Source organism: Callospermophilus lateralis, chromosome 3 (genome assembly GCF_048772815.1).
Source record: "Callospermophilus lateralis isolate mCalLat2 chromosome 3, mCalLat2.hap1, whole genome shotgun sequence".
NCBI classification, from domain to species: Eukaryota; Metazoa; Chordata; class Mammalia; order Rodentia; family Sciuridae; genus Callospermophilus; species Callospermophilus lateralis.
In genome coordinates, this window is record NC_135307.1 from 182,623,005 (window position 1) to 182,641,828 (window position 18,824).

At 46.2% G+C, this 18,824-nt stretch overlaps 1 protein-coding gene across 2 annotated transcripts in view; it reads right to left on the reverse strand.

The window, feature by feature from the left end:
* Ptprt (protein tyrosine phosphatase receptor type T) overlaps nucleotides 1-18,824 on the reverse strand; it is a 1,035,616-nt gene that overhangs the window by 260,250 nt on the left and 756,542 nt on the right. For both annotated transcript variants that reach the window (XM_076849097.1, XM_076849096.1), the window contains exons 10-11: nucleotides 6,803-7,004; nucleotides 5,394-5,496 (exon numbers count right to left, since the gene is read on the reverse strand). In XM_076849097.1, the coding sequence (XP_076705212.1) occupies nucleotides 5,394-5,496; nucleotides 6,803-7,004 (305 nt within the window). The remainder of the gene's footprint in view (nucleotides 1-5,393; nucleotides 5,497-6,802; nucleotides 7,005-18,824) is intronic.

Below are 18,824 nucleotides of genomic sequence, written 5' to 3' on the forward strand. Positions count from 1 at the left end.
AGTCTAGATATTCCAAAATAAAAGGAATCTCATGGTGCCCAGCCCCCAGATTTCTTGGCATTCATAGCCTAGGGAAAGGCATGTCAAAACAAACAAATAAACAAACAAAAACTAAAGAAAACATACTAATGAATGTGGAACCCCCTTAGAAGCTCAGGAAGGAACCATGAAGGAATTACACAGGTCACCGTTGAGTAGAACCTGATGAAGGGGCAGAGTGAATTTAAATGAATCCAGAAATAAGGTTAAAGCCCGACACCGATACGCCTTGAATTCCATGCTAAGAAGCTTGAACTTAATGCAATAGAAAACCAGTGACCCATTTAAGAATTTTAAGCAGGGAAGTTAACTTGATCCAATTTGTGCTTCCAAAGGACCACTCCAGCAGCTCAGTGGGGGGAGGACTGAGGAGGCAAATCAGCGAGGGCACCTGGGTGGGTTGCACAGAGGTGGGAGAGTGGCCATGGGGGAAAGAAGGAGTTCAGCCCAGGGCAGATTCCGAGACTGAGTGGACAGTCCAGGTGGCTGATTGGATGGGAGAGGAGACATGGGGCGTAAAGCACTCCTCCACAGAAGCCTGGGGATCTAGGCTCTGCCCCCAGTTCCTCCTCTAGGGCCTGCATTATGGGTGATTAATTCAGGGCCGAGTCACTTTCTTATGAAGGTTACCACAGATACATCAGCATGACAGGTGGGGCGTGGGGGAAGAAGGTTGAGCGTGTTCAAGTCAGAGCTGAATATTAGATTCTAGTCACTATTTGATTGATCTTTTAAGCAATTCTGGGATTCTGTCACTTAAAAACCAATAAATCTTTGAAAGCCTGGGGAAAGCAATGCAAAAGCAATAAATCTCCATTGTAGAGTATTAAAAAAAAATAGGCCAAGCCATGGAGGTGAATGGCTGGAGGGATGCGGCTGCAGGAGCCCACACTGCAGCTCCTGGGCTGCTCTCGCTCCAGACCTCCTGCCTGTTCAGCTCTACCTGAGCCCCACCCACGAGGCTTCCAAACAAGGAGCAGCAAGCAGCAGAGCTGAGGTGGAGTTGGGGTCAGTTGGGCTGTGAGCATCTGGGGCAGGAGGAAGAAGGACTTACCTGGGGGTAGAAGCCAAGGTTCAGCTTCAGGGATGCCTAAGGGCACGTAGCTCCAGGCAGACTGAGACTCCAGAGTTCACAAGGTACAGGTTGGGCTCACAGAATCCAGAGTTGGAGGACCCCCAGGTGACATCACCTGACAGCATCCCTACCAAATGACTATCAGGTCATCCCTTGGCACATCAGGCCTGAAGAACTTAGAACTTCTGGAGGATCAATGAACTCGGAGCTAGGAAACTTGGTCTATGTCTAAACACTCAATGTGCAATGCACCCTGTGACCTTGGACCAGTCAATTAAACCTCTTAGGCTTCAGTTTCCTCCTCTGAAATGGAGATGGTATTTCTCTACCAGCTTATTCACCAGGCAAGTGAGTTAATTTAAAGAAACTATCAACTCTTAAGTTCTTTTTTTTTTTTTAATAAAACACTATTCTTAAAAAAATGATATATAATATTTGCACTTATGCACATAAGTACACTGTAAATAATGAATCTTGATTACATCAGGGCGTTGGCGTTTCCATCTCCTCAAAAGTTGATCATTTCTATATGTTGGGAACCTTCAAATCCTTCTCTTCTCGCCATTTCACGACATATAGAAAGTTGTTGTGTACTCTATGCATCCTACTGAGCTACAGAATATCAGAGCTACTTTCTCCCATCACTTGTAAAACAGGATTCCAGGCCTCCTTGACCCAGTGACTCTTGTGAGCTCCTGGGAGTCCAGGGATCTCAGTCCCTCTTGCTCTTCTCACCTGCTCCCACCTTCCCATTGCAGGACTCTGCGATGTCCACCTTCTAGGGTGGTGCTCGTCTCTCCATCTGCCCGCTGGCCCCACTCCATCAAAATGACCCCTGTTCTACTGGCTCCATAGTGCCTTATGTACTGCTGACTTTGTTATTTTGTTTGCTTATTTGCCTATTCCCCCTCTCCCCGCCAATTCACAGCAGGCTTATAGATTAATGAGCCTAAGAAGGCAGGGATGCGTCTGTCTGGCCTCTTGCTATATCCCCATTGCCTCTTGCTCAGCTCACTTCCTGGTGACTAGCAAGTGCTCTGTAAGTGGGTGTTGAACAACTTAATGTCCATCTTCCCCCCACATGCCCATCTGAGGGCCTGGGGTACAAGGTAAAAATAGTTTAAAGTAACTGAAACCTACTGTGATATTTTCACCCTGTCATTGCAGTTGTCCTGAAAGTCTTACTGGGTGGCATTAGTTAGTCTCTTCCCCTTGTTGGCTGAAGCCCAAGCAATGGTCTGAAAATAACAGAGAGCTCCCACCCTCGGTGATCCAGAGCCCTGGAAAGAAAAGCAGCCAGACATTTCCAGACACCAACCACTTCCCCTTTGAGCAGTGACATTTCTTTAATTTTAATTTTATTTTTTTGGATGGAAATGTCACCAGAATACGTCATGCATACCTTTCTCAGAGGGAGGTGGTATGGTACAGTGAAGTGAGCACAGGGTTAGGGTCAGAACTGGGCTGAAATTTTGCCTGTGCCACTGGTTGTCTCGTGGCCTGCGCCAACTCATGTAGCTTCCTTTTATCTCAATTTTCATATTTGCAAACCAGGAGACCGCTACTGAAACGTGAAGATACAGATGAAGTTATTATGTATGGCCACAGGCACACAGCAAGTGCTTACTCACTAAGCAGAAGTTAGTAGGCCCTTTTAAGCTAAAATCTCACATATTTTTGTTAGACCAGGACAAGGAATGAGCCCCACGGCTGTGAGGGGCTGCAGCGTGTTGATATGTGAGTGGCCCTAATGTCCTTTGCTTCCTGCCAATCTCACTTCTCACTGCTGCTAGGGCGCTTCCACCTCCTTCTCTCTCATCATTCACTGCAGTCTAAGGGCACCTGACCTTGTTAAAGATATGTGCAAACTAAGGGTAAGGGTTTCTGTTTGTGGGATCTGGAAATGTTTTCCCACGCATTTGGCTTGGCCTCCTCAGAGGGTCCCTTTGCTAGGGGGAGGTGCGGGAGTGGGAAAGTTCTTGGTGTGTAGGGTCAGGCATGCCTATATGCCTGGATCTAAGTATTTCCCTGTTTTATTCAGTCTTTGTGAAACAGTGTCCACGCTTTACAGATAAGGAGAATTGAGTCTGAGAGAGAGGGAAAAAGAGTTGGTGGAGGGGAGGAGAGAATATTTTGTCTAATGTTCACACAGCAGTGATTGAGCAAGATTGAAATCCAGGTTCCACCAAACTCACATTCTTTCCCTGGCCCACACACAGCCAGAAGACTGGGGGGAATGAGACTAAGTCCACCCCCAACAGGAGTCTGTACACTGAGGTGCCAGGGATCAGGTCCCTTTGCTATAGATTTATAGGCTCAGAGAGCTGGATCTTCTACAAAAGGTCATAGACTTGGGGTCAGATCTGAGCTTTGCTGTGTGCCAGTTGCTAACTTGATGTGCAACCTTGAGAAAGCTGCTGCCCTTCTCTGGGCTGTACTCTTGCCATCTGGAAAGCTTTCTAAGGTTTTGAAATAGTGACTGATCCTGCTGTGTAGAAGAAGAGAGAATTCTTAAAGGGAGTAAGGCATTGCTGGCCAAAACAGGACCCATGATTTGACACCCACACATCCCACATTCAAACTCAGTTTTCCTACTTGCTGACTGTCTGCCTTTGGGTATCTCAGTTTCTTCATCTGAAAATGAAGATAATATCTCACAGCATACAGAGAAAATTGAATGGCCATGCCAAAGCAGAGTGACTGGAAGAAAAACAGGGGGTTCATAATGTGACTTGACTTAGAGCCACCTCTGTTTTGGCTCATCACAGGTAGGACAGCCCTAGAACAACCAATGTGTGGAACCTCCAACCAAAATGCTACAGTAGGAAGCCCACAAACATGACCCGTGACGGTTACAGGGACTGAAATTCTTGTTAGTGGGAAGGAGCATTGTCCAAAGTCTTTAGAGTAGGCAGGAACTTCCAAAATTTGGCAGTTGATTCCATCCGCTTCACTGCCTATAATATCTGGGTTGAGCTGGATGTACACTGGAAAATGAAGACTAGGACCTTCTCAAGAGCCTCCTTCCAGACAGGTCTCTTACCCTCCAGGGACACTAAGAATGATACTGCTGCATGCAATTCTCCAGTGGCTCCCATGGCCCTCATATAAGCTCCAGCCTCTCAAACACTCCCCACTCTCACCCTGCCCTCCAGCCTTGACCTTTATGTTAATGCAAATCCAAGCAGGCATGGCTGCTCCCCATTCCAGCAAGCTGCCTCTCTCCCCAGTGCCTCTGCCCATGTGGACACTTGCAACTTGAGTAAAATCTTACATTGAAGAGGTGACCTGGTGTCACCTCCCTGAGAATTCTGTCCTGTGAGAGCCCATAATGAGCTGTGCTTATCTCCATAAGGATGTCCTTATTGTAATTATGTTTTCATATTTCTGCCTTCCACGTTGATTTGGTTGCCTTTAGAACCCAACTTATTTATTCATGGCTAGTTCACTACTGTGTTCCAAGTACTTAAATAATGCCTGAGACAGAGTGGTACTTAATAAAAAATGTGTGTTGAATGAATCACTGGTGTCCCCGTGTCACTCTCCATTCTAACTACACGAGGCGCTCAGTGTTTGTTCGTGGAACTGCATTGCACCAATCTGAAAGCTGTTCTATCCAGGGCACAGCTTTGTTTCAATGGACTAGCCCTATTACCTGGAGTTCTGAGCAAAACCAGAGGACAAGATCACCGCCCTTTTTCAAAGTGTAACTTGCTAAAAAGAGATGCCCACCCTCCTTGCAGCATGGAAGGACACTGGTCAGCTTAACTTCAGAGATGCTTGGGCTGTGGGGGCATCCACACGCTCCTGCCCTCTTGTTAACATCAGGAGCGTAGCCTGTGGGGCACGGTCCCTGTGGGGCTCTAGCACTCCATGCCCTAGACTGGGGTCTGTTCCTGATCTCTGAGCAGCTTATCTTGAGAATTCAGCAAGTCTGTCTCTCTCTTCCTGAGAGTGAGTGTTGTGCTCTTGCCAGGGGACCGCATCCAGGTCCCCAATTCTACTAAATTGACCATAATCATGCTCCAGAAAGTTCTCTCCCTGACCATCTTCAGGTTCCTATCAGCATGTTCCCTCTGAACACTCCACTGTGGGAGGAGATGATCCTGGCTCTGAAGCCCCCTCTGGGTTGGTCTCGGACTGCCGACCGTCTTCTCTTTGGGAAGTCTTGCTCCTGGCCTGTGTTGCCCGTGCACATGGCCAGTCACATGACTCAACCCGAGTTGTGTATGGCACTGGGAAGGAAAGCTGCAAACTCCAAAGGGAAGCACCTCCTCACCTGACCGGGGCTCCCCGGGACTGAGCGGGCTTCAGCATCACCGTGATGGTTGTGTCCGTCTCATTCAGCGGGGTATCCGTGTCGTACTCAGGCATCGATGGAGCTGCGGAGGGGACAGAGGTGGGGGTGAGCCCAGCACAGTTCCCTAACCGCACCCACTACCTCCCCTTGATGCCACCCTTACAGACCCTCCAGATGACTAGAGGGAGTCACATGCGTCAGAGGAAGCCCTGACTTCCAACCTGCTGCCTGGAGGCTCCTTCAAGGAGCAGCAGCCTGGAGAAGGGTGGCATTGATGTGACCAGTCACCCTAAAGAATCACAGAGCTCCTCACGGAATACAGACACATGCAAGAAATATACATAGTTAATAAAGATGCGAAAGCAAAGTCAACCATGTTAAACGCATTTAAATGCAAATGAAAGTAATGATGAATTAGTCCCCCCCCCTACTTTTTCTTTTTTTCCTGAGACCCTCTCCACCCCTAGAGGAGTGTGACTAAACCTAATCCTTTGAAAAGGTAATTTAGCCATTTATATTAAGAGCTATTAAAACCCACATCCCTTTTAATTCAGTTTTTCAATTTCTGAATTTAATCCTAAAGTTATAATCCGAACCAACGAATTACACTTTATTTTGTAACATGTTTATTGAAGCGTTATTTTACAAAAACATGGAGGCACCAAATATATCCAACCACAGGGGAATGTTTAATTAAATTACGTCCATCCACTTGACGGAACATTAAAGAGAGCAATTCGGCAACAGGGGGAATGCTTATGGGATCCGAATAAGTAGAAAATGCTAAGCTACAAAACATCGTGGTGTTTGGAAACCACACACAAAATGTGTGTGTGCTTCTACACCAGAATGGAGGAGAGATTGTGAAAGGTGAAAGTGGTTTTAGGAAAAGCATTCCAAGGGGATGCTCTCCAGTGGTGAAGGCAGCCCGGACGGACATGGCAGCTGGGATACTGGGGTCACTGTAGCTTGGTCATGGTCATTCATTCATTTATTCCTTCATCAGAGGCCTCATGAGCAATCATACTGTGTCTTTCACTGGCAAAAAGAATATTTCTGAGAATAAAGTTACAAACCAGCTTTGAAGGGTGTCCTTTCCCCCTCTCTCGACATCAACCATATTCACACGATTTAATGTGACCCTGGGAAAGTCATCTGGTGAACTGACAACTGATTTAATGTATTTTTTCACACTTGAGGAAGTTCATTGATTAGGTTCCTTTGTAAGGCTGCAATGGTAACCCACTAGGGACTGCCTTCTCCTAGCTGTTGACATACCCTACCGTGCAGTGACAGTTGACTCTGTCTCTTTTTACTCTCGGGAAAATTAGGAATGGGGGAGGGGTAAGGGGCAATTTTTCTTCCTTTTTGATTTCTAAAAGAGATACCTGAAATTTTGGTGGCAATCCGAGTGGTGACCGGGGGTCCAAAACCCTTGGCGGTGCTGGCCTTGATGGTGAAGGAGTAGGTGGTCCCTGGGTATAGACCCACAAAGAGGTGGTGAGTTTCATTCCGGAGCTTAAACACTTTCCCCCTCTGGCTGGAGAGGTCGGCACTGGGGTCCAGTGAGCCTACAGCCTTGTAGTTGATCTGCATGGCAAAGAAACCAACAGCCACTCAGAGAGCAGGAAGGGGTTCATTTGGTGGGAACATCAGAGGTGGTCAGATGACAGCAGATGAGCTACGGTCAGAAAGTCCTGCAGAGCCACCTGCTGCTGGCCACTTTGCAGATTAACCCAGCCCCTGAATAGCCCCCCTGCTGGAGCAGCCACAACCAATAGAAAGAGAACGTGGCCACACACGTCATTTTATGTGTTCGAGTCATAGCATTAAAAAGAAGAAAGGGAAGTTATATCTTGTTGAACCCAATATATTCAGAATTTCAACATCACAACCTGTGATCAGCATAAAGACATTTAATGAGACAGTTTATATTCTAATGTTCATATGAAATTCATATTTATATTGAGAGATCTGGAGGTGTGGAATTCATGCTGAAAGGACACTTCAACACAGACTCGCCACATTTCAGAAGTACAGTAAGTAGCTCTCTGAGTCTGGTGCGTAAGAGCAATGTCTAAATGCAGTAACCCAGTAAGAATTATGAAGAAGGCTTGTTAAATTGCAGACCCTGGGGCCGGCCCTCCACAGGGATATGTTTTACATCCTGGTGCTTCCTGCCTTATCTGGTTGCTCTTCCCCCAAATGTGGGGGAACAAGTATTGTTCTCATTTTAATAATGGAGAAACTGAACCTCCACTGGAAATTACTTGCATTAAATCGACACGTTTCAAACTATCAGTGGCAAAGACCCAGTTTGGGGTTTTCTAATCCACTCTGGATCAATAGTAATCCAAAGTCCCCTCCCCACATGGCTTATCCTGCAAGTTCAGCAATAAAACCTGTCTACACTGTGCGATGACTTGTGTCCACTGGCCACTGACCACACAGGTGGGTGTCACAATGTAAAAGCTTCTGGAGTGCTCACTCTCAATTTCTGTACTTACCTGGCTGTGGAGGTAAGTGAAAGTTGGGCATGTGGCGCTGGCCACCATGGGTCCCACTTTGAGAGCCATGTGTCTGAATTTTGCAGTAAGCAGCATACATAGGATTTTTGTTTGTTTTCTTCCTTGTTTGTTCTATTAAATGTGTTTTATTAAACTATAATATACATACAGAGAACTTTACTGCTCCAGAATTTTTGCAAACCAAAGAATGATAAAATCAAGAAATAGAACGTTCCCAGACCCAAGCCTTTCCCCTCAGGCCTGCTTCCAATCCTTCCTGCCTCCCCCTAGCAAGACACGACTCACTTCTAACAGCATGGACTAGTTTTGCCTGTTTTGAACTGTTAAGAATCCAACGGTGTGTGCTCTTTTGTGTCTGGCCTCTTCTTCACGTGTCCTGAGAGTCACCATGCATCCCATGCAGATGTCGATCATGCATTCTCAGGTTTACTCCATCATCCATCCTGATACTGGATTCAACCCCTGTCTTGACCTCAAAGCCTATGCTTGATATTCTGCACCACACTGCCTGGCCTGCAGATACGGCTCACTAGTTAAGAATGTATCCACTTATCTGCTCCTTTGCTCCTTCACCCACATCCAACATTTCCTGCATATGCTTGTACTTCTGGCTCTGCGCTGTATGCTGCTGTGGACCCCAAATGGACAGAAGCCCATCCTCGAGTGGCTTCCATTCTAGAGAGAGGCAAGCCAGCTAGCTATACAGACAGGTCATGTCATTTTATCCCCCATCACGAATATGCCAAACTTACAGAATGGTCAGATCCAGGCAGGAAAGGGAACACACCAACTTAACTTTAAAAATAAGCGATTGGCTGTTTCTGGCAGTGGCACCAAGTCCTGTGTGCAGCAGGGGTGGAGTAGAAACTAATGCCACGTGCTCACAAGAGCAGACTTGGCCCGGAGCAGAGTGAGCCCAGGAGAAGTGCAGAGCGCTGGGGAACTGGGCTTTCATAGGTGGAACCTGATGGTCTCACTCATTGCTCAGGTTACTCTAATGGGCCTGTCCCAGGTTCCCGCTGGTCTCCCTCTCTCTTCTGAGAGGCAAGCGCTACAAGCTTTCAGCCCTCTGTGCGTGAGGGCTTCCTGATTGGGTGCTCCCAGTGACTGACTGGGGTTGCCCCGTTAATTCCCCAGGCTCCTGTCTTGTGGAATCCTGCAGCCCCCCCCCCCCCCCACTTTCCTGGAAGGCCTCAGCTCCATTCGTCTTGCAAGGCAGCTGGCTTGAACACACTCTGATCACCGGTTATGAATTTCTCTCTTCCCCGGTCCCTAGGTCCTCACTGCTATTTCCAAAACTTCTCAGTAGTCTGCTTAGCTTTGAATCCTCATCCGACGGTCTGCTTCTGAGCAGTGCCAAGCCCAGAGCGCCCAGGAAGGCATCTCAGGAGAGATGGGAACCAGCACCTGCAGGATGATACAGTCAGGGCAGAGGAAAGAGCCCCCCTAGGTTCCAGGTAGAGGGACCAGCCTGGGCAAAGTCCTGATGGAGAGGCCAGAGTCTGCACAGAGGCAAGCACAGGGTGACTGTCAAGTGGGGAGCAAACGGGGCAAGTGTGTGTCTGGATTCTGGTTTCTGCAGCCACAGAAGAGAAAAACGCTCAGAGCTGGGCTAGTGGTCACCAACCCCAGCATGCCAGTGGAGAGGACAGGCTTTCTCATTCCTTCAAAATTCCTGTCCCTGTCCCCCTGCCTGGGCTGGTGGCAACTCCATTGACATACAGACGCTGGGAGGTAAAACTCATGCCTTATTTACTAGCCAGCTCCGTTCCTACGCTCCAAATTCAATCCAAAAGCGACTCAATTTCCACGGAGCTGTCAATATAATATACCGCACTCCCCTGCTCTCCTAACCTTTCCTGGTATTACAGGATCCTCACTTACTTGTAATGAAACACTATGAATAAATCAATGTATGTTAATATAGCATGTCTTCAATTTTTTATGAAGGGCTTCACCAAATCTAATTCCCACTGCTTTGTCAGAAACATTCTTTGAAAAATTTAACTTGCAAGTTTTACAAAGTTAGTCGGAGATGGGACTGGGGAGGGAAAGAGAAGAAAGGTAAGAAAAAATGGAATGGGGTGGAGATGTGGCCGTCAACGCATAGTGCAGTAAAAATCTTCATTCAGAAGTGGAGGAAAGGGAAGATCTGCTAGCAAGTAGAGAAAGCACAAAATAAAGGGTTCATAGGAAAAAAGGGTGCTGAGCTGTCTGACAATCATCTTGGGGTTCCAGGGATGGGCTCTAGCTATAATAAAGTGCTACAGTGTGTCCCCCTTCTCCTCTGGTTTGTCACAGTGGAATCCCCTGCTAGAAACTAGAATGAGCACTTCATTCACAAAAATTCAATGAAGTCATAAGGACAATGGTTTCCCATAGCTCTCAGGATTAAGACTGCATTTTTGTCCTGCGTTCTGAACCAGCTCACTGCACGAGGTGACTTCAACTGACCTTCCTCTTGCCCTTCAACCCTTACTTCAGTACTTGGAAAAAAGCCATGATCTCTTTTGCCACAGGGCCTTTGCACCAGCTAGTGTGTCATCTTGAAACACTTCTTCCTTCCTTCCCAGGCTTCCTCTTCAAGTAATTCATCCCTCTTTATCCTTAGATTTCACTTAAAATGACACTTTTCCTTTTTTTAAAATTAAATTATTTATTTATTCTAACTTGTTATACATGATGGCAGAATGCAGTTCATTTCATATTAGACATATAGAGCACAATTTTTCAAGTCACTGACTGTATACAAAGTATTTTCACACCATTCGTGTCTTCACACATGTACTTAGGGTAATGATGTCTAACTCATTCCACCATCATCCCTACCCCTTTGCCCCCTCCTTTCCCTCTTCTCCCCTTTGCCCTATCTGAAGTTCCTCCATTCCTCCCATGTTCCCCCACCATCGCCATTATGAGTCAGCATCCTCATAGCAAAGAAAACATTCAGTCTTTGGTTTTGGGGGATTGGCTTGCTTCACTTAACATTATATTCACAACTCCGTCCATTGACCTGCAAATGCCATGATTTTATTTTCTTTTAATGCTGAGTAATGTTCCATTGTGTATATATACCACAGTTAACATGACACTTTTCATGAACACCTCCTGTGGTTCCCAGGTCCTCCTATTTTATGTTCCCAAAGTGGCATATCTCTCCTTTGACTCACCAACTCTATTGAACCATGTAATTACCTAGTCCAGGGGTTAGCAAAATATGGTCTGCAAGCCAAATCCAGTTCATCACCTGTTTTTGGAAATAAGGTTTTATTGGAATACAGCCACCTCATTCACTTTATGTACAGTCTGCGGCTGCTTTCACGCCACCGTGGCAGAATTAAGTAGTTGAGACTGAGCCTCTAAGGTCCACATGGTTTAAAATATTTAATCTCTGGACCTTTATTTAAAAACTTTGCTAACCCTTGTGCTAGACTGTAAGGCCAAGAGGGCAGGGTTCTTTGTTCAACATCTCATCTCCTAGGATGTAGAAATGAGTGATCACGTTGGCTGAGTGGCTTCAGCAATTGCTTAGCCTTTCGGTTTTAGTTTATCTCACAGAGTGACCTCCAGCTTCTTTACTCCTGAAAGACAGTCTCTTGGTTTAGTCATGAGGGTCCCAGGAGTAGGTGAGTGACACTAAGTTCTGCACCAGAGCCCCAGATGCAAGGGACCAGAGGAGGTCTTAGGAGCAACAGGTGCTCTTCTTCCTGGGCTGAAGGGAGGGGACAAGAAACACAGGGAGAACACAAAGACACAGTTTCCCTGTAGGGTCCCATCAGGACTTACTTGTTTATTGGAGAAAGACTATATCAGTCTCGTTCAAACAGATCCCACGAGAAGACTCTGGTCCTCAGGATGAGGCGGTGCATGGGGGTGAGGGGAAGAGGACAAACCAGGGATGGGCTGGCAGGACCACAGGGTCATTCAAAGGGACCACGTCCAAAGAGAAAACCCCAAATTGAGCCAGTGTGATTTTATCACGCTAGCCAAATGCTCTCGTTACGTACTCATACACAGGCTGGGTTAAAAACAGGAAGTTCACAAGTGCGTCATGATCAGAGGCAAGGCATATTAAATCAACAATTAAGTAAAAATAAAAAAAATAAAAATCGAGGAGATCCACAACAGCACCAGGCATTAGTGACAGTAGTGTAAACGGAGTCAAGATCTGCCACCCACAGCATGATACTCCAGAAGCATCCTCTGTAACTTGGCACCCTTCCCTCTCACTATTAGCTTATGCCTTCATCCTAAACGCCTTGGGAGGGTCGTCACCCTACAGCGGGCCTCCCAGCTGCTCCTGCCTCTCTCCCAGGGCTTCCAGCTCCTATTCCAAAAGTCTCAGTAGACCAGAGTTTTAGCAAGACCCCACATAAAATAGACCAGCGTGGCCCCTTGGTTGACTAAAAGCTTCTTTTCTTCAAGCTCCAAACAATGGGTTAAAGTATTCCCTCCTTTTTGGATTTCCTGGAACAGTGTTCACAAGCAAGGTCTTTGTCATCCAGGTGGCCTTGGAGGCCCAAAGTGCAGAAGGAAACCAGCTCAAGGTAGTTTCTGGCTACACAGGATAGCGCTAGCTCTTTGGTTTCTCAGCAATTTAAAGATACAGCATGAACACGGCCCTTCTGAAGAACAGCGGGAACAGGCAGATGCCCACATTGCACGTGAGCGTGACTTCTTGGCCAGGAGCCTTTTTTTCCTAGAGAGCTGGGGACGGTTATAACAACAGAACTGTGCTCATGACTGACACTCATGGCTGTTCCTGTGGTTCCTAAGACTGGAGCCAACAAGAGCATGGGGACCTTGGCTTCTGTAGGGACCTGCTGGTGCCTTCAATCCACCACTCTACTCACTGAGAACCTGCTTCTTGCCAGGCTCTGTGTTGGACTCTGGGCAAGGAAGAGGCAGGTGAAGCAGGCCAAGTTCCTGAATTCTTTGGGGACAAATGCAGGCATCAAGGAATATTTTGGGGAGTCGAATCCTTTGGGAACACAGATGTTGGAGTGACTGCTTTTGCCAGAGAGTAAAAGGACAACTTCATAGAGAGAAACAGAGAGTTGGCCTTAGCCCACGGTCCCCAGCTCTGGCTGAGCACAGACTGCTCAGAGGATCTTTTCAAAACTACTAGCCCCTGGCCCTAACCATAGACAAATTACATCAAATTCTCTAGCTATAAGGCCCTGGGCATGCATATGTTTTAAAGCTACCAAGGAGATTCAACTAGACGAATGGGGCTGATAGCAGTGTCTCTGGGACTCAGAACAGGAAGAGATGAAGCCAAAGAACTCTGAGAGTTAGTGTGCACTAAGGAAAGCTGCCTCCTACAGATGCTGGAGGGAACAGAGAGTCACCTCTGGGATGCCACAGGGGCGGGCTGCAGCAGGAGGCCCTGGTGATGCGAAATCCAGTGGGTGAAACCAGGAAAAAGATCTGCATAGCCTCAAAGTATCTTCTCCCAAATTTATTAGTTACTGCTGTGGTTTGAACATAAAGCCAGGAATTCTTTGATACTTGTCCCATTAGGAGATGGAGCCTGCCCCCACCTCCAGGGTGGGCTGAACCCAGTGACTCACTTTGGATGGAACACAGAAGACAGAAGGATTTCTTAAAAGCAAAGCAACCCAAAAGACACTGGCTCCACCAGGAGAGCCAGATTGAGAGCCCCAGGGACGGGTCATGAGGGGATGGCGTGCCTCTAACATGATGAGGAGGACACGTGACTTCCTTGGTCTTCGTCCCCCCAACATTTTCTCATCAGTCTGCTGATGAGAAACCGTCAGACAAACCCAGACACAGTACCATCATCACTTCCAAAGTGTCAAGGTCATAAATAAGGAAAGATGGAGAAATGGCCAGACTCTGCAATCTGGTCATCAACTCTGATGGCTGATTTCAGATAACAAGGGACATGTCAACTCAGCACATGGATCCTGGAAGAGAAAAGGGGACATCTGGGGGAAAACGGGGGAAATCTAAGAAGTCTGGAGTCCACTCAGTCATCATGCCCTGGCATGGGTTCTTAAATTTTGACAAATATGCCCTGCTAAGGCGCTGGGGTGAGAAGCCACACATAGATTTTAGAACTCTCTATACTAATTTTATTTTTTGCAACTTCTTTCTAAATTTAAAATTTTGTCCAAATAAAATGTTTAAGGAACAACAGAGAGTGGCCTGCTAGGGTTTGGCACCTGTGTGGGTCTTTGTGGCTGCAAAATAGAATGTACAGCAGATGTTCACTGAGCTCTTGAGTATGCGGTTGGCACATCTGAGCCCTGAGGAGTCTTTGTAAACTCAGGTCCAGTGAGGGAGATTGCTGCGACCCATAGGGACGTGAGGGGAAAGCTCAGTAAGACTCCTGCTCTGGAGTCCAGGATGTAGCTCAGAGGTGGAGTGATTGCTTAGCATGCCCAGGGCCCTAACTGCTCCCTCTGCCAGCTCCAATCCTTAGCATGGGCAACTCCCCAGTCTCCTCCCCTCCCTCCCCTTCACCAGGAGGGAGGTCACAGCCACATAACAGGACCACGTTCAACACAGATAGTCTAACCTCTTTCTTCCTAAACTGTCATAATGCAGTTTAATAATATTAAGCTTAAACCTCCTTTTGGCTTTTAATCTCAAGCTGGGGTGTCCGGGTGCTATGATTTGGTGATTTTCACAGAAACCTTCTTGCTTAATGAGTCTGTCTAGTGATATTCCCAGTGGCTTTTAGTCTGCCTAGCAATATTTCCTGGGCTTCTGAATGTAAGCGGCTTGCCTTCCAACTCCTCACTCAGTTGATTTCTGTTCTGAGAAGTTTAACCTGGTTAAATAGCTAAGTTGCATGACCAATTTCTCTCCGGTTGGCTTTGGGCATGGATATGAGAGCAGTTAACTAATCTCATGACCCTGCTCTCTGGAACCTCACTGCTGTACCAAAAGTCTTTCTGGCAGAACTAGTCTGGGAGAGGCTTCATAGAGGGAAACGCCTGGGTCCTATTTATTTATTATAATGACTGTCAAGCACCCACGCAGGCATAAAGTAAGAGTCCATAAGGTTGACTGAATAAATGAGGATTAAGAATGAAAATGTAACAAATCCTGATGTAGTACAGTTGGGATTTGAAATGAGGTCATTCTGACGCGAATACTCAGCACTCTTCACTCACCCAGGTGCAATGCCTTTGGCCTCTCTGTGTCCACCCCTGTGTGACACATCCCTAGGTGGAGGGATTGGCTGGGGGCTATGATTGTCAGAACACAAGGCTTTGTAGTGGGCATCTCCAAACCTGCCTCCCCAGGAGAGACCCAGCAAGCATTCCCCAGCAGCTGGGTCCACATTAGTTGGGCACAGAGTTGGCCCTCAGTTACTCCATAAGTGATAATTAAAGAGATCCAAGCTGGTGAAACTCTTAGCTCCAAGATACCAAATCTATGTAAAGAGAAAATTCTTTGGTTTCTTATTTTTGTATAAAGCCTTTGACATTCTTCCCATCCAGAGGCAGAGTTTATGTCTCCCCTTTTGAGTTTTAGAGGATTTGTGGCTGCTTGGACCAATAGAATGTGGAGGAAATGACACTGTGTGACCTCTAAGACAGGACTGTAAAATGCAGTGCAGCTTATGACTTGTCCATAGGGACACTGGTACCTACAGCATCTTAGTGGCTGTATAGAAAGTCTGACTCCTTGAGCAAGGCCATGTGTGATAAAGCACAGGACACATGAAGAGGCCATGTGTAGCCCCAGATGGGCACAGTCTTCCAGGTCCTAGAGTGCTAATCCGGAAGTCCACAGACGACTCCAGTTCTGTGCCATCTAGTCATCCTGGCTGTGTGTGTCTTCTCGGCTGAGACTTCAGACATCCTGGGGCTGAAACAAGCCAGTCCTCCTACACCCTCCCAAATTTCTGACCTACAGAATGTAAATTAGTACAGTCCTTATGAAAACAGGTTTGGAGTGCCTCCAAAGACTAAAAATGGATCTACCATAGGATCCAGCTCTCCCACTCCTGGGTATGTATCCAAAGGAAATAAAGTCAGCATACAAAAGGGACTCTGCATACCCATGTTTATTGCAGCCTACGCACAGTAGCCAAGAGATGGAATCAGCCTAGCTGGCCAACAGATGGGTGGATAAAAACCATGGTATATGCACACAATGGGGTTTTATTCAGCCGTAAAAGAGGATGAAATCATGTCACTTGAAGGAAAATGGATGGAATCAGAAATTAGACACAGATAAATAAGTATAGTTTTTCTCATATGTGAAAACTAAGCGGGGAAAAAAAAGACCTGAAAATGGAAGATGGAGTATCAGGAAGGGGAAGAGTGTGGGCCAGGGAAGAGGGAGGAGCAAGAGAGAGTTGTAGAGAAGGTGGACACCACCAAAGCACCATGCGTGCATGTATGGAAGCAGCACAGTGAAGCCTTCATCTGCATAAGTAATAGGATTGAATAAACGTAGTTTATAAATTTGGACCCACAGAATTTATTAGCACAATAAAATTGTTTTGTGCCACTAAATTTGGGGGTGATTTGTCATTCAGTAGATAGTAACTAGAAAATTTGTCCATTAGACTTGAGAGATTTCTTGAAAGCATGGATTTCAACATTTTATTCTCTTCTGTATCCCAAAGAGAAAATACAGAAGATACTCAACAAAAACATGGTGCCTTCCTAAACAAGTGATCAGGTTACAACAACATCAGTAATGAGAACTATGGGCCTCAGGTGCCTCTAGATAAGGAGGCTCTGAGAAGGGCACAGCAACTGGCACAGCAACTGGGTGGCATTTTTGCTAAACAAACACGATCACAATCTAATCAGGAGAAAATGTCAACAACAACAAAAATAATTGACCAGTACTCTTCAAAAGAGCCAAAAGCATAAGAGACAAGGAATGAGGAGTGGCCCCAGAGTGGAGGTGACCAAGGAATGACTAATAACTAAGTGCAATTAGGATCCTGGATTGATTGACAGGAGGAGATTGGTGGGAAAACAAGGCGGAATGCAAATCGGCCTGTATAGTACTCTTTACATGATAGCTTCCTGGTTTCAATCACTGTGCTATGGGTAAGATACTAACATTCAGGGAATCTGGGAGAGGGTATACTGAAACTCTGTACTAATTTTATAATTTTCCTATAAGTCTATAAGTCTAAAATTATTTAATTTTTGATACATTTATTTTACTTTTTTATTTTTATGTGGTGCTGAAGATTGAACCCAGTGCCTCACACGTGCCCAGCCAGTGCTCTACCACTGAGCCACGACCACAGCCCCAAATTAAATATTTTTAAAAAGAGGACCAAAAAAAATGTGTGCTCAGTCTTACTGATTGGCTAATCTATCAATTTTAATGATTGACTAATTGGGAATCATGGAACCATGATGTCAGAAGCCAAAGGCTCAACCCTCTGTTCCTCATGTTCCTGTAGCAGTGACAAGTGTCCCTTAGCTCATGATGGAATTATATCCCAATAAATCCATATCATAAGTCAAATGAATTTAATGGGGTGGGAAATGTAACTCAGTAGTAAAGCACTTGCTTGGTATGCATGAGGTCTTGGGTTCAATCCCTAGGAAAGAAGGAAGGAAGGAAGGAAGGAAGGAAGGAGAGAGAGAGAGAGAGAGAGAGAGGATGGGAAGGCATGTAATGTACCTGACCTGCCTAGGTTAACCATCGTAGCCTACCTTAAACATTCTCAAAACTTATGTCAGCCTACAGTTGTGCGAAATGATCAAAATTGAAGTTTATAATAAAGTGTTCATGGAATTCACAGAATACTCAATTGAAAGTGAAAAACAGTGGTTGTCAGGGTCCCCTTTTGAATCACTGTGAAGCCAAAATATCGTAAGTCTAGAGCCGTCAAGCGGGACCACCTGTTATGGCAGCAATAAGAATACAAGTGAACATTTGTGAGCAGTCATCGTCTGCCAGGCCTCTGGCTAAACCCTCCCAGGCATTACTCATTTAATCCCCTCAAGTTAATTAAGAGGACTACCATTACTAGTCCCATTTTGCAGATGAGGAAACTAGGGCTTAGGGAAAAGAACTTCCCTGGGTTGTCATCACAGCAAGTAAGGAGCAGAGCCAGGCTTGGGACCTAGAATCCCCCCTTGGCCTTGGTGCTCCTGGGGACAGGCAGTGTTGCTTCCAGAGAGACCAGAATCTCTGCCCTGGGACTGAGAAGATGTGCCAGGAGTTGAAAGAAGCAGGGACAGCTGCTGGCTAGAGGAGTGGGTATTCAGAGGCCCAAATCAAAAGGAGTTGGGTGGAAATGAGTTTCAAGTGTGGAGAAAATTAGGCGACCTGAGGCGGAACTAAATTTCTCAAATACCCCGAAGGGTTTCTCTGACCAGCCTGGAACTTCCTGCCTCCTTGTCAGAGGCAAAGGCAGGGGGCAGATTGAAGAGGCCCTCCGAGGAGGAATCCATTGATCACATAATCACACATTTTGGATCCGTGGGGGGCCCAAGGCTGAAGTTTCACTTTATTGCACTTTTCTTTCATTCACCATTTTTCTCATGAAATTAAAACAGAATTGATTTTCTCCCCCACTAAATTAGGCATTAGAAAGGGAATAAAAGGGTGGGCCTGCTGGAGATCTGAGCATCAATTCTACCCAGCAGAGTAGCATTTGTAAGATGTTTTATTAGTCCCTGTTTATCAAAGGCAGGTTTTGTAAAAGGCCGTTTTTGCAGGGAGGGTTATATCTCCTCCTTCCCAGAAGAAATGAAAGTTTTTGTTTTTCCCCTTTTCTTGGTTAAAATGATCACTTAGCGAACACTCGCTTTAACCTGCTGGTCTCAGGTTAGGAGGTCTCTTTTCTAAACTTGCCCCTGGGGTGTTTTCCTAGGAGCAGGTGCACAGCAGGTGATGCTGCTGTTTATGGAACTGCTGGATC